Source organism: Triplophysa dalaica, chromosome 17 (genome assembly GCF_015846415.1).
Source record: "Triplophysa dalaica isolate WHDGS20190420 chromosome 17, ASM1584641v1, whole genome shotgun sequence".
Taxonomy (NCBI): domain Eukaryota; kingdom Metazoa; phylum Chordata; class Actinopteri; order Cypriniformes; family Nemacheilidae; genus Triplophysa; species Triplophysa dalaica.
Window position 1 is genome coordinate 2,149,626 of NC_079558.1, and position 23,765 is coordinate 2,173,390.

The 23,765-nt window shown below is 37.1% G+C and overlaps 1 protein-coding gene across 1 annotated transcript in view; it reads right to left on the bottom strand.

The window, feature by feature from the left end:
• Positions 1–22,857, bottom strand: part of LOC130439501 (protoheme IX farnesyltransferase, mitochondrial) — a 37,337-nt gene extending 14,480 nt beyond the window's left edge. Inside the window, exons 1-4 of the mRNA XM_056772134.1 lie at positions 22,725–22,857; positions 21,264–21,406; positions 20,728–21,016; positions 19,853–19,977 (exon numbers count right to left, since the gene is read on the bottom strand). Of these exons, the coding sequence (XP_056628112.1) occupies positions 19,853–19,977; positions 20,728–21,016; positions 21,264–21,406; positions 22,725–22,782 (615 nt within the window). The 5' untranslated portion in view covers positions 22,783–22,857. The remainder of the gene's footprint in view (positions 1–19,852; positions 19,978–20,727; positions 21,017–21,263; positions 21,407–22,724) is intronic.
• Between the last annotated feature and the right edge of the window lie 908 nt (positions 22,858–23,765).

Genomic DNA, 23,765 nt, shown 5'->3' on the forward strand with positions numbered 1-23,765 from the left:
TTTAGGTTTGTGTTTTGGTAAAATTATCATTTTTGTTTCTTCCTGTGAACAACTAACAATATTTTCGCCGAATTTCAAATAAAATATTTTTTTTCATCGCATTTATTTGCAGATATAAAACTGAAGAAACTGGTCAAAATAACAGAAAAGATGCTCTGCATTTTTTCAGACCTCAAATACTGCAAAGAAAACAAGTTCATGTTCACTTTCAAGCAATACACAACAGTCATATTTGTACAAGTATTTAGGAAAAGTTCAAATAATATTTTTTGTATAATAACACGTTTCACATTTCTGTTGGATGACATTGTCACTCCTGAGGTTTGATTGTGTTGAAATTCAAGAGACACTGGACTGGACTCGCATACATCTAATTTCACATATAAAGATGATTAAATGAAAATTTGGAATGGTCTCTTTTTTGGTTTGTTTCTGTTGGAATTCCACACACTCGACTGTAATGGACCAAATACTGTACATGAAAAAATGCTGATTAAAGCCAAAACTTAAGTGGTCTCTTCATTTTGTTACAAGTCTGTATATTACAAAACTCTCCCCATGGGTGGCAAAGACAATATCGCCTTAAGACCAGGATGACCCTAAAAAAAGAACTGTTTGTGCAACTTCCTTCAACATCAGCATCTGTGACGTCCCGGAGAAGAGATGTCAAGTAAGCCAGTGTGTTTATGCAAGATCTCACGAGTGTGTGTTTAGATTATATCTGCTGCCTCCAGCTGTGTGTGACAGCACAAGGCTCATGGGGAAAAGCGCTCTTGTAAATGCACTATCCTAAAATGTTTACATTCAGACTTACAGTTTATGTCTTCACAGAAGTGAAACTCCACTCCCACTGCCTTAACTCCATTGTGTTGAAAATGTTGCCATCAACAACCTGTGGCAAAAATGCACTTTTCCTCTAAACACTTCTGCCAACTCAAGTCTACGTTTACTTCCAAAGAGGCCGGCACACTTCAGATGGACACGGTTTGCTTGTCAGGCTGATGAACTTTTAACTTTCCACCTCAGTGTAAGTGGGACGACGACATCGGGCTAAACATTCTTCAAAAAACAAACTCTGAAAGACAAGGTTTTATCATCAAAAAGACAATGTCAGCACCCACTTCATCTGCGTCCGATCGTGCGGTAGAGATGTCAAGTTTTTAAGCAGAAGAGAGTTTTTATTAGAAAGAGGGCATGCTTGAGAGGTCGGATATTGTGGTTGTAATTCACAAACTGTCTGCATGTGTTTCTCGATTAATCTTTCAATCATCTATTTAGAAGACTTGTACCTCGCACCGTCCACAGCAGCACGCACATTCATACAAGACTCGCAAAACATGACCCGCAGACACAAGCATTCCCCAGTGGCACTTCACCTGAAAGCCTTTTTCAATGTCTAATCTGCTTAATTTATCCTCTATTCTCTATCAGCAGTTTGCGGTGAGACATGCCGGGACACGGGTCACAGGAACCTGCTGTCTCTTTTCTCTGTCTCAACTGCATCTCTCTCTCTATGAAACCACAAAAGCTGCCGCTAACACTGACGCCCTGAACGCTGTTTGCATTCCATAATTAGGATGGCTTTTCACATCCCTATCCTTCTGTCTACCTGCATGTCTTATATGGGACACTAGGGAGGGAGGATGAAGGGATGTGCTGATTGTGGGCAAGAACATCTCATAGTACATAGCAGAAAAATCTTTGTTTTTTTATTTTCAGTGATATAAAGTATTAAATTAACATGCATTGCACTGCATTAAATCAAGACTTTTCAAAGGATGTTACTTGTTACTTGTACTCATTTAAATCCTGTATGACTCTTTCTTAAGGGAAAGACAAAAGAAGATAATTCGAGATAGTGTCCATACAATGGAAGTCAACGGGGTCCAATGTTGTTTGGTAACCATCGTTCTTCAAAATATCTTTCTTTTGTATTCTACAGAAGAATGAAAGTCATACAGGTTTGAAATGACATAATGGCGAGTGAAGTTTGAAACGTTTTTATACACTTTTTTTAACATAAAAAAGTGTTGAATAAGTGAAAAAGCATTAATAAAGTGTAATAAGGTAAAATCCTGACATTTTAATATTCTCTGAAAAGTATGTTTATCTTATAAAGTACTGCCTCTGAAGTAAAAATGTATCTCTTTCTTTAAATAGTTGTTTATTATTAGAATGTTTAGACAATTCTACATCAAGACAAGCCAAAAACAGTGTAAACTTGTATACTTATAAAACCATCTATAGTTTCCAGCAGCATTAGCAATTTACCGTATATGATAGGAAAGTTTGACAAATCATTGCTCAATTGTGTCTTTCGCATCCAATATAATGCGTGTAGACAAGAAAAGCAGGTGAAGAAAATGTAAATGACCAAAAATGAACACATGTATTCTGTCAAGAAATATGAAAATACGTAGAAACTTCAGATCTGCTCACGGAAAGAGGCAAACTCTGGCTCAGACAAACATTGGTCTGATCGCCATCCTCTCCAACATTAAAGTTGGTAATTACAAAGCAGACACTAATTGTGGTTTTTCAAATCTATATGACAGGGTGCCGAGCCACAGCATCTATGAGAGCCAAGCCTATTATTAGCCTGAAGGTTTCTGACAGATGGAGCATGGATTGAGTTATAGATGCGAGTCTTGTTTTAATGGGGGCCTCAGATTAACCTCAGTAAAAAAGGCGCTCATCTACTCGGACCAACTCTGAAACCATCAAGGCACCGCTGGAAAAACTGAATTATTCATGACTGTGCCATCCACTTTAACAGATGGAAGCAGGATGGTTTTGAAGAGCCTGAGTATGTGTAAAGAGTTCCTGACAACCTCTGTTCTCTCTCGCTTCATGCCTTCGGCCCTCGAGACCTCTTCCGCTTCTCCTCGCGTCCCCTAGTCAGGCTTGTCGAGAGCGATGTCAGGCTGTTAGCTCCTCTGTCAGGTCCTCAGAGTGAGTCTTCAACCATCTGTCGCGATTAAAAGCAGCAAAATGGTTCCTGTCAAAGCCAAAGCAGGTTAGCGGGGATGACGGAATGACGCTGCCTTCGAGGGCTACGAACAGAAAACGGACCAGCAGAGGGACAGTGGCCAAGATCAAAAACGATGAGCTTTTTACCACGCTCATTTTACAGATATAAATTATACAAATAAAAAGAGCAACATGAATAAAGTATGGACCAATCAGGATTCTCGAAGTGAGGGCAGCAGCGAGTGATGTTTGTTGGCATGTTTCCGGATATATTTGTTCAGGATTTTGCTGCATCCACTCACAAGATAAAGTCTTGATATATTTACGGTAGACAATTTACAAAATATCTTCATGGAACCAGATCTCAACTTAATATCTTAATGATTTGTGGCATAAAATAAAAAATTAGGTAACACCCTAGCAGATTAGGTAACACTTGAAGCATGTATGTATAATGCATTATAGAATTAGTTTTAAAGCATTGTAATGCACCTTTTTAATGCATTGTTATGTCTTATGAATAACTTTTAATACAGTTAATACATTATAACACTTAGCAATTCATAGTTACACTATACATTTTAAATTTGTTATAATTATTTACAACTACATATAATGCATAACAACACACATTATGAAGAATTATAATGCATTTTACCCTTAAATAACTCTTTATAATGCATTATACATACATGCTTCAAGGAAAGTGTTACCAAAGGTTATTATTTTGACTCATACAATGTATTGTTGGCAACAAATATGCCACTGTGACATAATTTTGGTTTTGTGGTAATAGGTCAAATATTATGAGTGCCTGAATGATGAAATAATGAAAGCAAAAAAACTTAAAATAAGTTATAACAAACAGTTTAAATTGAACAAACAAATCATGCATGACAAACACAACCCCAATTCATAAAATATAAACTATTCGTTATTGGATTTGTGAAAATGAACCCCAATCGGAAGCGCTCATTCTTCCCACATGCTCTGAGGTTAGCCACTTTTGAGGGGTATTCTGGAACTCAATTAATGGGTCTGGGACAGGAATTCATGCTTCATAAACCTCGAAAGTTTAACCACGAACAGGAAAGGGCTGATCGGCATATCACGAGTAGAACAGACTGTATGCTCAGAAACAATATTGTAGCTTGAACCGCAAAGACGCTTAGTAAATCGCCAACTTCTCTGATGGTTAGCCAATCGATGCACACTAGAAATCTGCATTGCAGCTGTAATCTGATGCAACAATCTGATTTTCATCAGACATCAGGTTGTCTGTGGGCACGCCAGTGTCATGAAATCAATGAGATGGTGCTGAAGAAATCCAAGTAGGGGGATTCCAAACATGTAAGTGTTGCAAGAGCGATGCTTTCGATGGATAAAAAATAGACACCTGTCTGTAATGAGAGCAGCTCTCTGAACCCAACAACAGCTGCCTGTTTACTGCTTTTGTGTTCCTTTCATTAAGTCAGACAACACATATCAGACGGAAAATCCTTTAAAACTCGCAAATAAAAGAAATGTCTCAACACTTCAAACCTGTCCTTCATTTGGGAAGGAAGACAGCGTTGAAACGAATTTAACTCTAAAGAAACCTCCGAGTCACCAAATGAATCTTTGATCTAAAGCAGGTAATTGAAAGATTTGGCAAAGACCGTTCTGTGGTTCCAAAGCGTAATTTTTGAATAAAAGACAGATGTGTTCATCAATCCCTTTAACCAAATGGATCAAAATTTACAAAATAGGATCAAAACATGACCATTGCCAAATCAACAAACGCAAGACGACCACTATCACACCACTAAAGAAAGCAAAGACATCTGCAGCTATAGGCAAACATTCCAGCAAATACAAGGGGATAAAGTCAATCCTGCCTGATGTCAGGCTTAAGTCCCAAAGATGATTCATGATGTCACATCTGCAAAGATCAAAGGAAGGAATTAGTACATCTCAAACTCCGCTAAGAGCTGAACAAAGTGAAAGAAAAACACTCTTGCAGGCACGTTTCACATCTTTAGATAACACAGACCCGCTCCGCTTAAATCCAATGTCCACAGCCTCCTATTAAGACTTTACATTCAGTAAAGGAGATTTGTATATTCCAGCAAAGTCCAACAAGTGAATTTCATATTTGCCTCTATATACATTTCATGCAAAAATATAGTGGCTTTCTTTGCATCTCCAATTTAAAAACATACAATTTGTCCCGAACTAAATTCCCCCCAGTAAATCTTGTCCATATCCACCAATAATTGCATTGATACACAATTTTTACTAGCAAACCTAGATCATAGTTCACAAAAAATGAAATTCAAATAACAGACTTGTTGCCAAAACATGTTTTTTTAATGTACATTCATATTTATTACACATCTGATTTGTTAAAGAACTGGTAACATTCTAAAGGTCTAAAGGACATCAAAGCGTACATGCTTTGTATTACAGTTTTTTTTTTCCACATTACATTGTTACATCCCTTATAACTTGAAGAAGGTTCTTGTTTCCATTAAAACGTCTTATTAAACTTTGCCAATAATAGAGCAGAGTAGCATGTGAGATGTAGACATTGACTCACAAAGCATTGCCACAACAGACAGGGCCGCAGGTGATTCATGCGCTGGTACAAACACGCTACACCAATAGCCTTTTCCGCTGACAAACCACCACCCCTCCATTTAAGCCACTTACACGGACAGTAATCCACAATTACACCATTCCAGGCTATCAAAGCCGTCATGCTTTCGTGACGGAACATGAGATGTCAACAAATCTCCATGAACCAGAGACGTAACTGCAGATGCTGACGGAGACGTGACTGGATGCCATACAGGTGGTTTTTGCCTTTAACTCAAACAGTGTACAGAATCTTATTTTGAGTTTAAAATAAAGCTGAAGTTTTAAACGATTCACATTCTAACAGGGAGGATAAATTAATGGCTTGGCTCTAAAATAGGGTCAAGATTGGCGGGACGGGTTCCTCCCTACCGTCGAGAGCTGCTATTAGTCAAAAAGCAATGCTTTTGTAAAAGAGTGTGCTGAAGAACATGCCCGAAACCGTAAGAGACGGCAAAGTGCAATTACGCCAATGTAAGCTGATTTTCATCTCGTACTTCAAGGCCAAATGCTCATCACACGAACAGCTCTTCAAACTCCACAAATCCTGTATATAAAAGGCACTAGACATTTATAAGCACACAAGAATAAGGAGGGCACCTGCCTAGCGCAGAAAGTGTAATAAAAGGCTGCCATTAACAACGAGCAATGCAATATCCTTGAATGAAAGATTGGAGTGGGATAAAAGCACTTGTTCTTTGGGCACGTAACTGCTTTTAAAACTTCTATTCAAATCCACTATTACAACAGATAATGTGCTGATAAACAGATGGACGCCCAGGGGAACACAAAAAAATTCACCTCACACATTTAATGTAGTAGTTGCTTTTAATAAAAATCCAATTTTTTGCAGGATCTACTGACAGAAATGGAATGTAATATACATAACTATGTCTTCAGAGGAGTATAAAGACCTTGTATAATGAGGCGTTATGTTTTTATTACCATAGGATGAGCTATTTACATATATTGCAGGTCCCTTTGCATAGAACTCACCATGTTGTTTTTATAGTAGCCCTTAACGGACAAACTGTTCTACAGGGCGTGTTTCGTAATTAAGTAAAGACGTGAAAATGTGTTGACTTGTCAGCCACCGTAGTGCTTTGAAAGGGAGGTGAGGAATGAGCCGTTGGTTGCAATTCACAACCTCACCCCTAGATGCCGCTAAATTGCATACACTGGACCTAAAGAATGTGGAAAACTAGAAAGTTTTGGAGGACTATTGAATACTATTGTAGATTTGTTCCCCACTCTTGTAGTCAATAGTGCCCAGAACTGTTTGGTTATTATTTGGGATATTTTTCCAAATACTTTTTTTCTTGTTTAGAACAACAAAATGTACACATGCGTGATGAGGAAATGATGACAGAATTCTCTTTAAGTGGAAAGTTCTAGTCCCAGTCACCATTTACTTTCATCATAAGGAGAAAAGTCAAGTTAATAGCGACAGACTTTTGTGTTTCACAGAAAAAAGAACAACGTCAACAATTGTAGGTCAACAGAAACATCAATCCCAGGTTTTAAACAAGATTCAATATCAACAGTAGTAGACACTCCAATTCTGCAGCATTGGCGATTATCTCATATATAACTAACTCTGTGAGTTATAGCATTCAACACCTGCATGGTGCCAACAGGACAGCTTTTGTTAATTTGTTACGCATTTCAGTACTTTACAACTAAACAAAGTCTCCGCATTACTTGTACCTTCATCAAAAAGTACACTTAGTAAACATCTACCTTTAACCAACTAACACAAGAGTATTATTTTGAAAAAGAGCAATACATTCTGTTCACTCTTCAAACCACTTTTCATTAAAAAAGAATAAGGAAACAGACAGGAAACAGAATCTCACACCAGAACATTAGTTCATTATAAACCCTCCTTGTAAACAGGCAAATGACTGCTAAGATAACACATTATTCCCCAAATGACATACCTATTTTAATTTCCTACAATCCAATCTTTTCCGCTGCCTATTACATTAAATTATGTCGTTTGTGTTGTTTTGTTTAGGTGGTTAGACCAACATTAAGCCTACAAATGAAACACCTACAAATAACTTATTTGTACAATTATTTTGTTCTTAGCAAGAACATTGGCACCAAATGAAAATGACAAAAATAGCAGTGGCTAGTCTGAATCTCTCAAAATTGTCCTTATTACGGGACAGCAGATCGTACATGTACTCGGACCTTATCATAAGTTAGCTTCGTTTTTTTTACACAATGCTCAAAAGAAAGTCATGCGATCAAATGACACAAAATTGTGGATGGACGATCCCATGACAAACTACAGGACATTTTCTGTATTTTTAAATACAGAAAGACTGTATATACAGTTAAGTTTTCTGACTCATCTACACTTTTAAAGGGATATTTCACTCAAAAAATTTTATTCTGTCAACATTTACGCAGTTAGATTGTTCCAAACCTGTATACATTTCTTTGTTCTGCTAAAAACAATGGAAGATATTTAGAAGGATGTCAGTAACCAAACAGATCTCATCCCCCATTGACTCCCTCAGTTTTCATTTTCCCTACTTTGGCAGTTAATGCAGGATCCAACAGAATCTGTTTGGTTACTGACATACTTCCTCATATCTTCCTAAATGTATGCAGGGTTGGAACAATCTGTGGGTGCGTAAATAATGACAGAATTTTAATTTTTGGATGAACTGTCTCTTTTAAAATAAATGTGCTACAAAAGGATTCTTTACAATGCCATTATGGTTCTCGTAAAGACATATTCACCAACGTTCTTAAAAGAATCACTTCTTTCTTACTTTTTATAGTTTTCAGTCTAAACAAAAGAACCATTTCCAAGAAAAAAAAGCTTTAATGCAACAAAACGGTTCTTTGGATATTAATGTTTCTATAACTATATTGCCGAATTGTTTTTTCTATGGCAAACACGATACGAAACCAGCACCAAATTGATTTGAACTTTATTGACTATTTATCTCAGACAAGTCTGCCATTAACACTGAATTATTCACCAGAATTGTCAATAAGAAATAAAGGAAGGAAGGAAGAAGCATCAAAAACATTCAAAGCTCTTTTTACTATCTAGCGTTATTATCATAAACAAAAATGAAAACTAAATGACAGCATAAGCCAGGTGCCAGACACAGATCCCTGCATTACATTTCAGTTTTCTCGAACGGCCTCATTGGATGATTGATAAATTGGTGAACACAGGCCTTGTAACATTAGCACGTCTAGACCTGTAACCTCCGCTAATACATGAACACAACCCGCCTGCCAAGCTCATCTGTGTTGATGTGTACTCATCTGATCACTGTAAATACGGGGATAACAAAGTGATGAGAGCGCAGAAAGACACCTTGCGTGCAACGGTGCCGTCGCTGCGTGAAAACACCTTTGATCAATCGCGCCGACGACGTGCTACTCCATCTCACGGAGCGAAACCCCTGGGGAAGGTTTGTTTGTTTTCCTTTGTCTGATACCGTGTGGTTTTGAACCTACCTGCGCTGCTGGTGACATCTGAAGTCAATGGAGCCTCACTGACATGCCAAGAAGTCTCGCAAGGGTGAACGCCTGAACCGCAAATATAAAAACCATGAGAGAAGCCATAAACCACAAGTGCACCAAGACTCTCAGAGAAGCCACAATCTGTTGAAATTCGAAATAAATACAAGATAGCCCAAGGGTGACCAAAGGGGCTTTTGAGATCTTAAAGACCACAAATTGTTCATTGCTCAAGCCAACAAAACAAACTATGACTAGCACTTCATCAGAATGTAAGAATAAACCTGTATGAACCAAACATGCCTGAAGGTGAAAGTTTATAGGTTTTGCACAATACAACCAAAAGAAAACCCTGACAAGTAGAGGATCATCTTTTAGCCTGACCACGACTTTAAATAAGGTCAAGTGATATAAAAACTGACAGCGGTGGAGCAGATTACCCTTTGGCACATTGCTACAGAAAAACAGCGGTTGTAAAGATTGAATATTTTGCATCTAAAGACTTATGATTTTCATAATGCCACAAAAAACATCGGACAATATGACGTAAGATGCCAACAAAACGCAACATCTGAAAGTGTAGCGTTAGGGCTGTGTAACGATTAATCATGATTATTCACATCCAGAATATACATTTGTTTATACGTAAGAATATACTGTATGTCCGTGCACTGTGCATACTTGTTTTGCATTTATAAACATTCATGTGCAAATACATGTATATATTTAGGAAATCTTAGGATGTATATATATATATTTAATTTTAATTATATGTAAATGTGGGTTTATTTTCATATTTTTCCTAAATATATACACATGCATGTATGTGTATTTATAAATACAAAATATGCCCAGTCAACAGACATACATTACAGACATCTTCTTTATTTCGAATGCGATTAATCGTTGTCTAAAAGGGCTCCACGATTCCAAAAAGTATGTAACTCACGGTTATTTGGACCAATATTGAGATGCTGATTATTTATGGAAGATTACTTACTGACTTGTGAAACCACATATATAAAAAAAATCCATATAAAAGATCCTTGCAAAAGTCTGCACAATAATTGTTTCACCTCAACTATTTTGCTTTATAATATTTAGAAACAATTACGCTTAATTACAATTAACTTCACAGCCCAAGTACAACAACACTAGTTGGAAAGGTCAAAAACTATTACAAAATCACAACCTAGACCAAAAAAAGAAATGGAACATTTTTGTATAGTTCACTAATTACAACGTACAAACAAAATTAAACGAAACCCGACCGGCAAACGCTTTTCTGTATCAAATTCCCTTCATTATACCTCAACAATAGCACATTTTGTGGTTGACATTTATTAGAACAATACCCCAGCTACAGCTACACAAGTCCATATGGAGCCTGCAGCGTAATATCCCATTGAGTACAGTTTGACATAGATTGACACCCCACGGATCGCACCGACTGAGGGAATTAACTATTAAACGACTCCCTCTGTTTAAAAATTCATTCTTATTCTGAACACCATGAAAACGCAATTGAACAGCCCGTGCGCCACCGTGCATGATCAGAGATCACCTGCTAATTAAAAGTCTTTTCATACCGCCCTCCCGACTCGAAGCTTACAGCAGAAATGAAAGCGGAGCCAATTCATCTCTATTGTTACGGTAGATGTGTTTAACAGGCTTTCATTTATGCATCTACAAAAAGGAGGGATCACCTTTGGTGTTAATACCTTCCTCAAGAAACGCTCGCTTCGAGCATTCGTCTGCTGTGATGGCGACGAAACACGTTCAGGAAACCAGTCGCACTGAAGTGGAACTAATGTGATTACTGACAGCAGTAAAGGCATCATAAGGTACAGTACAGACCCCTAAGCGGACACCATTGACACTTTCGAGCAATCTTAACCAATCTGTCGTTATCGCTCTAGGCTCTTATCGGACAGGCAAAAAGCAACAAAAGAATAAAGATCGCGAAAGTGCCCCTTCAAAGAATACCAGCCGGTCTTGCTTTCAGGATGCACCCCCTGTTAAACTACAGACCACAATGCCGTCATTTCGGGCGGAATTTCAAAGCCGTTTGAAAACGTATCACCTGTCACCGCATCTCACGGAGGAACAGATAAAACTGCAGGATGGGGCTCCAGGACGAGAACGGTCGGTGTGTCTTCAGGGGGCATCTGGTTACAGCTTATGATTCCTCAAGAGGTCGTTCGTAGCGGGGGGGACCCTTAACATGATGAACGGCTGTAACACACACAGGCCCAGAAGGACAGAGAGAGGGATTCTAGAGCTTTAACAGATGGGTGCTGAGGAGAGATTACAGCGCAGGGGTGAAGGGATAGCATGCCGTTTTAGACATGTGGCCCAAATTAAGATTCGAATGGTGCCGGCAAACAATAGACGTACTTCAACCGTTGAAGTATTGGAGAGATCACCCAAAAATGAAAATTCTGTTATCGTTTACTCAATTTCTTGTCATTTAAAACCTGACTTTCTTTCTTCGGGAGAACACAAAAGAAATTTTTTTGAAGAATGTTGCAACCAAACAACTGCAGTACCCATTTGATTCTATTGTACTGGACTCAAATCCAATGCATGTCAGTGCGTGCCGCTATTGAAATCATGCAGGTTTGAAATGACAAGAGGCTGAGTAAATGATGACAGAATTTTAATTTTTGGATAAACTAAACCTTTAATGAACTTTCACTTCAAAAACAAAAATGTTTGTATAAACTTATAAAGTTAAAGTAAAAAGTTTCTATAATACAATTTCTTCGATAGCATCAAATTAATGGAGTGCAACAAATAACTAGTTAAATAAAATAAAAATAGATAAATAAATAAAAATAAACATTTTCTTAAAAAAGAAAAAAGAAATGTATTGTTCGTTTCTAAATATAATCTTAAATTTTTTTAAACATTTAATTTTTTGTTATTTTGAAATATTCACACCAAACACATTCTTGACTTAATGATTTTGTAATGGTGATGGAGAAAACGTGGCATTATACATTATTAATATCACATAAGGTTTCATCCGACATGCACAACAACGTTGTTCGATTTTAATGATCAAAACAAAAATAATCATCAAAACATAAATAAACCTGCTCATTCCTCTTGCAAATCAAGTTTTATGTTTGTAAAATATCTCTTCAATTTTCTCTCTTGCTCTGTTACACTACATTGCTTCTGAAGCGGCCGCCATAAAATGCAAATATGGATTTTAAAAATGCATGGAAGCTACAAGCGAGCTGCAATCAATTCTACTGTCTATGTCAAAGAAGATTAAGGGTAAGATGCCTGCAGTCAGAAAGAGAAGCCTCATGGGATTGAGGAAAACTTCAGTTCCCTCAACTGCAGGAACTCCCCATTCTGTGCTGTCAGACATGGAGATCTGATTACTTGCTCTTCTTGTGATGGGTCCTATTTATGACACTAGATCACCCCCAAACCAGGACATGTTCTTTATACGCTAAACATAAAAATTTCATAGCATGCATCATTAAGAAAAGAGAAATCAGTCTGATCGGGTACAAAAACATTTCCCACTGACATGTTGATGAAAACCATCATTACAGATGGATAAAGTCTGTTTCTATTTAAAACGCAGCAACCACGTGCCAACTACTACAATTAACATTGTGAAATTAAGGTAAGTAGAAACAGAGACGTTATGCGCTCGGCCGTGATCAAAAGCAGGGCAAACCAGGAATTATGTGTCGTACAGTGCCGTAAATTACTTCAAAGGGTGATCCGATACGCTTCTTCTCAGGAGTCGCGCTTAATAAATTTGCATCTGAATATTGTGTTCCGTTTCAATGAAATGCAAGGTGAAGAAGCTCCTGAGGGTTTTAAATCATCTTGTACCAGCGGGGACTTTCCAAGATTGCTTTAACACGGAAACACCTCAGAAACGTATGTTTGAATGCTTTTAAAGTTTCCAGAACAAAATGTAACCCGCTGTTATGAAAAAAAAGTGCATTATGAAGATTAAATAATTAAATGTAATTATACTCAAGTTTCATTCTGTTCACATCAAGTTCACAAAAGCAACAACCTGTTTGACAGAATGATGAGACAATTAAGCATCATTATCGATTGTTTCTGTGCAAACCAAACGAATTCTTAAACAGTCGTTTCAGCTTTATCTGGCTGGTTTGTGTGCACAATAAGGTCCAATGTATAATTTTTGGAGTATATATTGACAGATATGCAATATAATATACATATCTATGTCTTCAGAGGTACTTACATAATGAAGCGTTATGTTTTTATTACCTTAGAATGAGCTATTTACATACACTACGAGTCCCCTCACATGGAATATGCCATGTTGTTTCTACAGTAGTCCTTAACGGACTAACTGCTCTATATGATAAGTTTCGTCAATACATTATCTCCTTCTGCAAATAAGTGAAGATGTGACAACATCTTAGTTCTGTGTAAGCCTCCGTAGTGCTTCAAAAGGGAAGCGAAGTTGTGAGCCGTTGGTTGCAATTCGCAACCTCACCGCTAGATGGTGCATAATTTCATAGACTGGACCATTAAACATCTGTACAAGGATCTGAATTACCAATGCAAATAACCGTCCAAACAAATCATTATACAGAAATCTGATATTGTATTAGCATCGCCCTATTGTCAGCATACTATGTAGGCTTTAAGACATTTACTGACGAACTGCAAAAATGTAATTGTTTGGCACACACATGAACGGTCTGTTCCATTCCCTACATCACGAACATGTGTAATGTAAACACTGCATAAGGAACAAGTCTGGTGGACGTGACCACAAATCAAAGACACTCAAGACCAACTGGTTGATTTGAAAAATATGTCGTTGTGCAAAGCCAGAAAAAAGAAAGCAAAAAAGGTAAGGTGTAGACAGGGGTCAGTGAACGTGATGTATTTTGGTTTGACAGCGGCTGCTTACGCTCACACGCGCGTGCCATCCTCAGGCGCCCCACCGCAGAAACCCATACAAAACAGCACTCGCGCCTGTCTTTCTCATCGGGAGACATGACACGAAACCACCCCAGGAATACCAGGACAGGATTTACAAAAACAACACTGTGTGGGATTCACACTTGACAACTGGTTAAACAAAAAAAGAAGAAAATGAAAAGAGAAGTGATGGGAAAATGTGACTGGTGGTCTTGTTGAAAAGAAGCTGGGTAATATGTGTTTTCTTTGCCTTGGCCCTTTAACCCGAGTGTTGATTTTCATTCTTCAGCTTGAGAAAAATACTTGTTGGATCCAATTATCTCATTAAGAGGAATTCAGGGTAAAGTTTGGATTGCAATCAACGCAAGACCTATTGAGCACTTGACTTGAAATGAACCGTAAAAACGAAGCTTTCGTAACACCAGACTCATAGTCATGGGCTAATGTTTTCTCAAAAACACTGGAATCCCCCAAAAACAACTTTTTAAAGGTGAAGTGCGTGTTATTTTTATGATGCTAACAAAACAAAATTAAAACAATTTTGAGCAACCATACACCAACACCCTAGAGATCTGTTCTCACGAAAACAGTGACTTTACGTGGCATCGAGAGATCGGACTTGGTGGAATGCAGTATCAACTTTGGCTGGCCATTGTTATGGGCTCTGAGTTTTTCGCAACATTCCTGACAGTTTCCAAACAAGCTTCCTCTGAAATAAGAAACCACAAAATTGCAATGTGACTTCATGAAAACCTCCAAGGGACGAAGACTAAAACAAACAGCATCCGATTCCCTGCCCCGTCTGCTTTTAGGTAAACCATCATGGTCACAAACAAAGATGAACTTGACTGGCTCTTGCGATCACTTAAATCAACCATTTTATTACGTTTGATGCGCAGTCCACTGAAAGCAAAGCTTAACCGGATCCACCTCGACTTTGATTCTTAGTTGTATGTTTAGTGGCCTCTTCAAGCTTCAAAAGGTTCATCTTTGATCCTGGCAAACCGCACAGATGCGACAGAGAGCTTTAAAAAAGACAAAAAACCAACTGGCACCACATCTAAGGATGTCATTCCACCCTTTTATTTTCCTCTTTGGTGTTATAACAACCAAAAGAATGAGTTAAGAGTGGGGATCTATTACTAGCAGGTATGGGTGCGGCCAAGAGCCGTCACATTACATGAGATGAGTCAGGACTTGGAGAATGAGATCAGAGAGTTGCTACGACGATCGGGCTCCACGTGACTTTGGCGTCGCCCAACCAATCGCTCCATTCACTTAGTTTAATTGACAATCAAAATTTTAAATGTTAGCAAAGGACTCCAATCTGCACAGATGGCAACGTAAACAAACACCAAACAAACGTATCGACTTTCGCCAGCCATGAGTACTGAGAACTGTGTCAGTAGGGTACGTGTACGAGGAATTTGCCTTCATGCTGCTATCAGATACAGTGACAATCACGTCACTGTATTTGTATGCACACAGACGTCTAAAGCTTCAAAAAGCGCTTAAGGCATCAAGAACAAAGAGACAGACTGTATACAAAATCTCTGTTATTGTATTGCACTGGATTTGGACAGTCTATTGCTTGCACAGTCTTAGAGTAAACAAATCCACCTTCAAATACTTGTACGATTTACATTCAGAAACTGCAATTTAAACAACACACTCTACATTTACATTTCATTCACTTCTTTTGCTGGACTATTTACTCAAAAGTGATTCAAAGGGTATGTATGTGAATCAAACCCATGGCCTTGGCATTACATTTGCGTATAGTCTACTAGCTACAGGATCTGAGTTACATCATTAGACTTTGCTTGTCCTGCCAAATTCTCTCATTTTTCCAGTGACCTCAGGCTACTGGGTCTGGGTGGTATATTGGTGTATATATACAGCAACAGATGCATCAAGTAACAATTTTTCTATACCGCAGTCCCAAGGTTTTTATAGTTTACCAAAATTAAAACTTTGACAATAAATAAAATGTTGGCCTACAAATTATTGAAAGAACTTAAGCTAAACAAAATATAGAAATGTTGTAATAGAAAGGTTTAAGGCACTATAATTACAATCATAAACTAAAATTAAACTAAAAGAAAAAATAAATTTATATTGTAACATAAAAATATTAAAAAAGATTTGGGCCAAGGTTTTGGGTTTTAGACTAGTCGACTACACGGTTACAAAACATTCATTTAAACGACTGTCAAATTAGTCCCGTTTAGCAAGTTAGTGAAGCTGTTGTTTTATTTAGTAAATAGATAAAACAAATAATTTTACAAAGTAATATGATCACTAAAAACATAAATAACAAAGTATTAATAAAACCACCAAAAAATGGAAAACAAACTCTATTATAATATAGTCACAGGTGTGTTTATAGCAACTATTTACAACAAATCAGTATTATTACTATCAAACTATCAGTATTATACTATTAAAACTAGTTCAAAACATTAACATTTTAGTCTTACACTGCCATTACATTTCTAACAATGCACAAATACACCAAAAAGCCAGCGTACAGGACAGCGTACAGAAGGCGGGGAGGCAGAGAGGCCAGACTGACTCTTTCCATACTGTATGTGTGGATTGAAGCTTCCCTCCAAATGCCAACTGCTTGCCACAAGAAAGTAAGTTCCACAGCATATGGATTAAATGTCCTCTGAAGCCACAGAAAGCCTATTAGTTTCAGACGGATCCTCCAGAAGCACATGCGGAAGTCACAAGGCCATCTAACAGCACAGCGATGCAAGCCGCAGTGTGCGTTACAAATACCAAGTCCCATAAAATACTTCTACACATCCAAAAGTCAATTGTAACGACTGATTTACATGAGAAATAATGCCTGATATTTGCGTCCGAACATCTTCATTGGCCTAAAAAGGAGCACATGTGATTGATGGGCCTGGTGTGAGTACTCGCTTCTCTGTTTCTGCTCAATTAGAACATCAAAAGAAAGCACTTCAAACAACAAATTTACAAAGAACCCATCTGTCCGCCTTCATACGTGGCGTATGGAGCCACCTCGTATTCATTTCAGTGTTAGAAACTCCTCAAGTGCAGGTGAGAGCTTATTCTAAAACATGCAAAAATGTTGATTTCTAGAACAAAAACAACAAAAATAATAATAATAAAAAATAAAAATTCACTGCTTTTCTAGAAATGGAAAAAACACTGTACTTTTATAATGAATAAAAACTGCGTTGTCAAAGTTGAGAAGCACCTTTTAATACTTCTTATAATTATATATATTTAATCACCTTGGAATTATAAGGTTATATGTGAAATTTGTCAAAATTTTGCTATTTACATATTTTTATTATGTGACATTTAATTTACATTATGTGATGTTTTTTCTGTGGTATTTTCTTAGAAAACAAAAGGTTTTATCTATGGAGTCAAAAGGAACACAAACGTTTTGAAGATCCCAATGACATACATAAAGGCTGAATATATTAATAATGATTTAAGACAAAAATCATGAAATATGGAGATGCATGTTTCTAGAAGGACAGCAGAGATATGCGTGTCAACAGCTTTGTCAATTTGATCTACGTATCTTAATTTTGTCTTACATAAAACTGGATAAGGATCTTTAAAAACCATTTCATAGATTCCTGTCAGAAAGAGCAATTTCTAGTCAATGGCAGATTGACAAGAAAAGTGCATAATCGCAGCTATTTTATTCCCTTAAATCTCATGACTGTTTAAGACTTAACAGGCCTGAACATTTAAGAAAAGGTTTACAATAACATGCGAGTTCTAACAAAGTGTCTTAGCACTAATGTCTAAACAGGAACATGTCAACTTCACAAACTTGGAACTGGGCATGTCACAGAAAGTTCAGCAATAAGTCATGAACCAATACCCTTTAAAAACAATAAATGATGTCATTTATTCCTAACCTGCAAAGCAAATATTTGCTTATTCATTTCCATACCATCCAAGACTCCACCTCACGAAACAACATGATCAAGTGAACGATTTACAGCACAGTAATTAGTACTAGACAGCACTCACAGCCACAGTATGAGAACATAGGGTGCATCCTGTAAAAACAGGTCTGCAGGTGAGCTTACAGCCAATCGGAGCTTGATACAGCGTGTGATTGTGACCTTTTCCAAATTACAAGCCACACCTGCGTTTAAGTCAAGCTCAAGTCCAAACAGCCACCGATTTCACTATTACTGTACACCACAAACCGAACTCCTGCACAAACGCCATTAGCTGAGTAAAGCAGATCTTGCACAAAGTGCATCTTTCGCTCTCTGCTTCTTTCAACTGTAGCTTGGCACAAACATCAGAGCAGCAGAGCTAATCTGTCCTAATGTATTTTATAAAACAAACAGCAGGAGCGCAATGCAAAGACTGTGAATGTGACATACAATTGGGTCACTTTACAGCTAATTTCTTTTTTGCTCTCTAAAAGAATGAGAAAGTGCACTGTGAGAGCCTGTATCGCAAGCGTGTGTTCGCATTTGTGCAATGCACAATGAAACTCTGCTGGGCATTGCGGGGCCATCTGAAGTCAAGCCAACGGTGCAATGAGACTTCATCCATCTAGCTGTACACAACCAAAACAAAAGAAAAATCAACAAACTGCCAAGCATGCAATTACTCCGACTGGAATGCTTTTGCAGAGTCAAGGTTACGAAAAAAACCCAGCGAGTAATACATTTCTAATGGTCTACAAGTGAATGCATGTCATCTGCTGTGGACATGTAAGAACACACATCTTGCGTTTTGAGATGACTCTGATATCTAGAGAGCAGATGGCCAATAAAATGCAGCTATTTATACACCCTAACACAACTTAACGCTTCATACAAAACTCTTATATTTATACAATACAATATTGCAAAACTGCAATACACTGCAATTTGGAAATGGAAACCATTTAGCATGTATTAACAACAAGGCTGTTGACAGATTTTGGAACTAATAGTGGTGCTAGCGTATGAAGCTTTTCCCCTGCATGGTACCGTCAGGTTTAGTACGACTCGACTTTGTTCAGATCACTTCACTTCAGCTCAGTTTGCTTTTCCACTACAGTTTAGTCGGTGGGATTATAAACTTATCATCATAGTTGTACAGCCTCTTCTGCCGTAGCATCATCATAAACGCGACACAAAAAAAAATACAACACAAGAGTCATGTAGCATATCGATGGCGGATGGGAGCAAAACAAAATACTGCTTAAAATACAAGAGTTTGGAAAATCTTACAGCATGGAGCAGATAAAGAACATTTGGTTTGCTCGACGGCACACAAGGGTAGGATAATGTAGTCTTAAACATTGCGTTAAGGGTCTCAATCTCTTTATTACAGTCACAAAGCATCTAACGAAACGCCATTATTACGTAATAAAATGCGTTACTTGTGTTGCAAATCCAATGAAGCTGGTAATGATTCTCTCTGCCCAATCACTGATCTGTCTGTAAACATGTCACATATTGGTTTTGGTACAGCACGCGTGGAACCTCCACCGAGGTAGGACTAAAAAAAGTATTTGGTAAAGTGAGCTGTACCGCGCCGTACCGTGCAGTACTATGCAGTGGAAAGCAACATTACCCAAGATGTCAAATAGGTACACTTGGCTAATCCCAAAATCACTCTTACTTTAAAACAAATGTAAAAACAAATTCTAAAATATCTCGAGAAAACTGTTTGTGCCTCTTCAAACACACACACACACACACACAGTGAAATAGTTGAACACTTGCTGGCATGTTCCAGTCGGGTGTCAGTCGGCCTGGATTATCTGTTTTGCTCGGTCAAATTGTGCTGAGTGTGTAGGTATTTTAGTAAATTGCATAAGGTGACTGACCTGATTAATGGAATTGGCTGTACAGGATGCGAGACCTGTTCCAACAGTAGCCATAATAAAAGTGACAGGGTCAAAGGGTACTGGAGCCATGGCAAAGCCAGCAGCAGCTGTAGTAACCACAAGAGCTATGGAGAACAGAAAAGTGAAGTTACACAAGGCATCAGATATAAAAATGAATGTCTATTACTACAGCAAACAGCGTAAAAACTATATATATTTATGTTAAAGAGTTTGTTTCTAAAATTAGATAACTTTGTTTAAAAAAAAAAATGTATCAAGTGTTTTATTATGTTATGATGTTTTTATTGAGTGTTATTATGTTAAATAGCTCCATAATAACATTTTTTAGTTATAATGGATTAAAACAAAACAAAACAAAACAAACCTACTGTAGTTATTTGATTTTTTTTCACAATATGAATTCACAATAAATAGTAAATATCAGAGTAAATATTAAAATGTCCTTAATATTACACTTCATGCTGTGTCTAATGTTGCTGTTTGCGAATGTATGCAGTCTGCCAAGTTGTAAAGCCGAACGTGAACGAATAACAAAGTTATTGGCTTGGGAAAAAAGGAGTCGACTCTGAATCACGTGAACGAGTTGTCTGTCATTCTAATTTCAAACCAACTTATCTCATTTTAGCACCAAACTCTTCCTATAAATATATATTTCAGCAATATTAATACACTATGAAGGCCGTTTTTGTTGATAATGCTGTCACGATGACAATGATGTTCTCATTGATACCTGATGATTTTCAAATTTATCATATTTTCTTTGCTTGCTGGACATGATTTGCAAAATGGATCCAGATCGATGGCATAAATCTAGCACAGCTGCTTTGTTTGATTTCCTCATTCCTATATCATACCTGTCAGTTTAATTTTGGAGAGTCGTGCATAAATCCCCGGTAAATCACTGAACTCGACCTTCAGCTCTTTCCACTGTCTGGCCTCTAAGCGGGCCGCCCTGGCCGCCTCTGGTTCAGTCTGGACGTTCTGCGGGTCACATGCTGTCACTTCGGTACCAGAGTCAGACTTGATGTTTGGGAGTTGATCAACTTGCCTGAGCACCGAATCTTCTCGGTCATCCAAGACAGGGGTAACAGTCTCCTGCTTGGATCTTGCTCTTTGACAGAGAGCACTGCTGTGTGTCACATACTGATAGAGAAATACAAGCAAAAAATGTTTGCCTTTGTAATCATGAAAGCTCACATAGGTAAAATGGGTTGAAAGATTTTTGCTTTTGAATGCACATCTCCTGTTTATACATTTATACAAACTTCTTGTGCAATGCCACAAAGCTAGAAAAGACCTGAACAATCCATCTCTCCATGAGATGACGTTTTGCACTTCTCAGCAATACTGGTTATTTCTACATTATGCAGCATCACGCTGCTCTTTGTACCTGTCTCTTCAGAAAGCAGAGATGTTGGAACGTCATCCATTCTGCTTGATTCTTCTTGCAAAGCTGAATCAGACTTCTGGCACTCAGGTGACTCCTGGATGCATTTGTGATGAGCTTCTGCTGCACGATGGCACCAACCAAACCTTCAACAAGAGAAGACATTACTCAATCCCTCTTTAAACAAATCAACCTAACAAGATTTGGCTAGACATGCTCAAAACACTATATATACACTAGATGAATTCTTGCTAAGACATAACATGTCATCATATCATCCGACAGTTCAATGTTAACTATAGACATTACAGAATGACTTTCTGCAAAGCTGCTTTGAAATGATAAATATTGTAAAAAACACAACAATAAGATTAATCATAAGTATAACACAAACATGCACTTTCTACAACAGTGGTGTTTGTGTGTTAGTTACCAATACCAAATGTAGTACACATCTCCCTGGTTTCACATACAAAGCTTAAGACTAGAAAATTATTCTTTAGTTGTCTTAACTGAAACTAACTTGCCCTGACATATCTTAATATGTCAGTGTCATTGCTTTGTTTTAAGATGCACATCAGTAATGTTTTCTTTCTACGGTATTTTAATAAAAGCGATTTAAATAGCCTAAATTAACTAAGGCATAGTCCTGGATTTGGCTTAGCCTTGCCTATGTAATCCTTTTCTGTCATTTTAAGTAAAGTTCAAAATATGTATATATATATATATATATATATATATATATATATAGGAAGCTGCCCCAAGCATTTAAATGTGTAAATGTATACATACATTTGACATTGTATTTAATAATGAATGTGTCTGTGACTAAACAACGGTTTGTTGTTATAGTATGTACTGTATCCTTTTAGAGTTCTACTTTTTTGTGTTTATTTTCAGTTTGATGGTTAAATTTATCAACACAAAAAAATCACACTTCTCTTGTGTCTAACCTTATCCGTTTAAAACTAAAAAGAGCACCAAATAGCCAAATTGTCTGTTTACAGTGTGACAGCTCATCCCATGCAATGTGACAACACGACCTCCTAGAGAACGTCAACTGGTAAATTAACTTTATTCCCGAACTAGCATTGCAAACAATAGCGTTTGTTGGATAAACGTTTCTATTGTGCTTATAATGTTACTTAAAAACATCTGTGACAGCTGCCTCGAGTCTCCTCTTGGTTATAAAAGCAAATCACATGGAGGTGAATGTAAGCAACGTTACAATGAGAATCACTCACAAGCAAAATGCTAAATACGTTTATATTCATATAAACTATTACTTTTGTGTCCGTGTATTGCATCGTTTAATAGTATGACAATCTAGTTTATGTAACATAAACTGTGGTGCTATTTTAAGGTCATTCTGGACCAGTAGCGGTTCAGTTGCTAGGCTAACCGGCTAGCATTCCTTTAAAATGTCATTACGTAATACATTAAACATATCATAATCTGTGATACCATCGTGCGGAAGGCATTTCCAAACTCCCTGCAGTCTGCAATATGATGTTCTGAACATGTTGTTCAAGCGAACGACCGGCTACTATTAAGTCCCCTTCACTAGCTGCAGAGCGCCATCTTCTTGACCTCACCGGAGGAAGGAAATACATCCGGTCACGTGTTTCGCATGTATCGCTTGCTGAAGCGTCCGTAAGGTAATGCCAAAAAATAATAGAACTTCAACATTTTCGTTTAGATTAACTCGCAATAAATAAAATACGCAATTAAGTGAAATAAAACATAATGCGTTTACCCTGTATTTATAGGTATCTATCACATTATACTCTCCAAATGACTACTTGGTTTTATCAAGTAAAAGGATTGGTTTAAAACTGTTTAAAATCTTATTACGTTATGTTACTTGTGCTCTAATACTGTTTTATATTAAAGAGAACATTGAATGGATGTTAGTGTTATGGTAAGTTATTAAAGTGTTATTTTTCAGAATTCATCATTTAAAAAGGATTTTGCCAAAACAACGGAGCAATATTTTTACATTGTGCATTTCTCTTTTTTACCCGAATTCAGATTTTACTGAAGATCTAATAATGACAAGTTCATATGACAAGCTATTGGGGCATGTTTTCACAAAAGTTTATGTGTTTAGTGAACTCTGTCTTGAGAAATAACAATTAAATAGTTATATGCTTATAATAAAAGCTTTGTTTAAAATTTAAACTTCATGGTATTTCCCTACTTTCACTGTATACATTCCTTACATTTTAATTAGGGCTGTCAAAAGAATAATAGCGATTAATCGCATCCAGAATAAAAGTTTGTGTTTACATAATATATGTCTATGTACTATGCATAATAATTTTGTATTTATAAATATTTATTAAATATTTACATGTATTTATTTATTTTTACCAACCATTGAAATGATATATAGCCTACACTTTTAATATTTTTTGGATATTTATTAAATATATGCATGGATGTGTATATATAATGTTTATATATATAATTTCAACAATTGAAATGATATATAAACTTTTAATA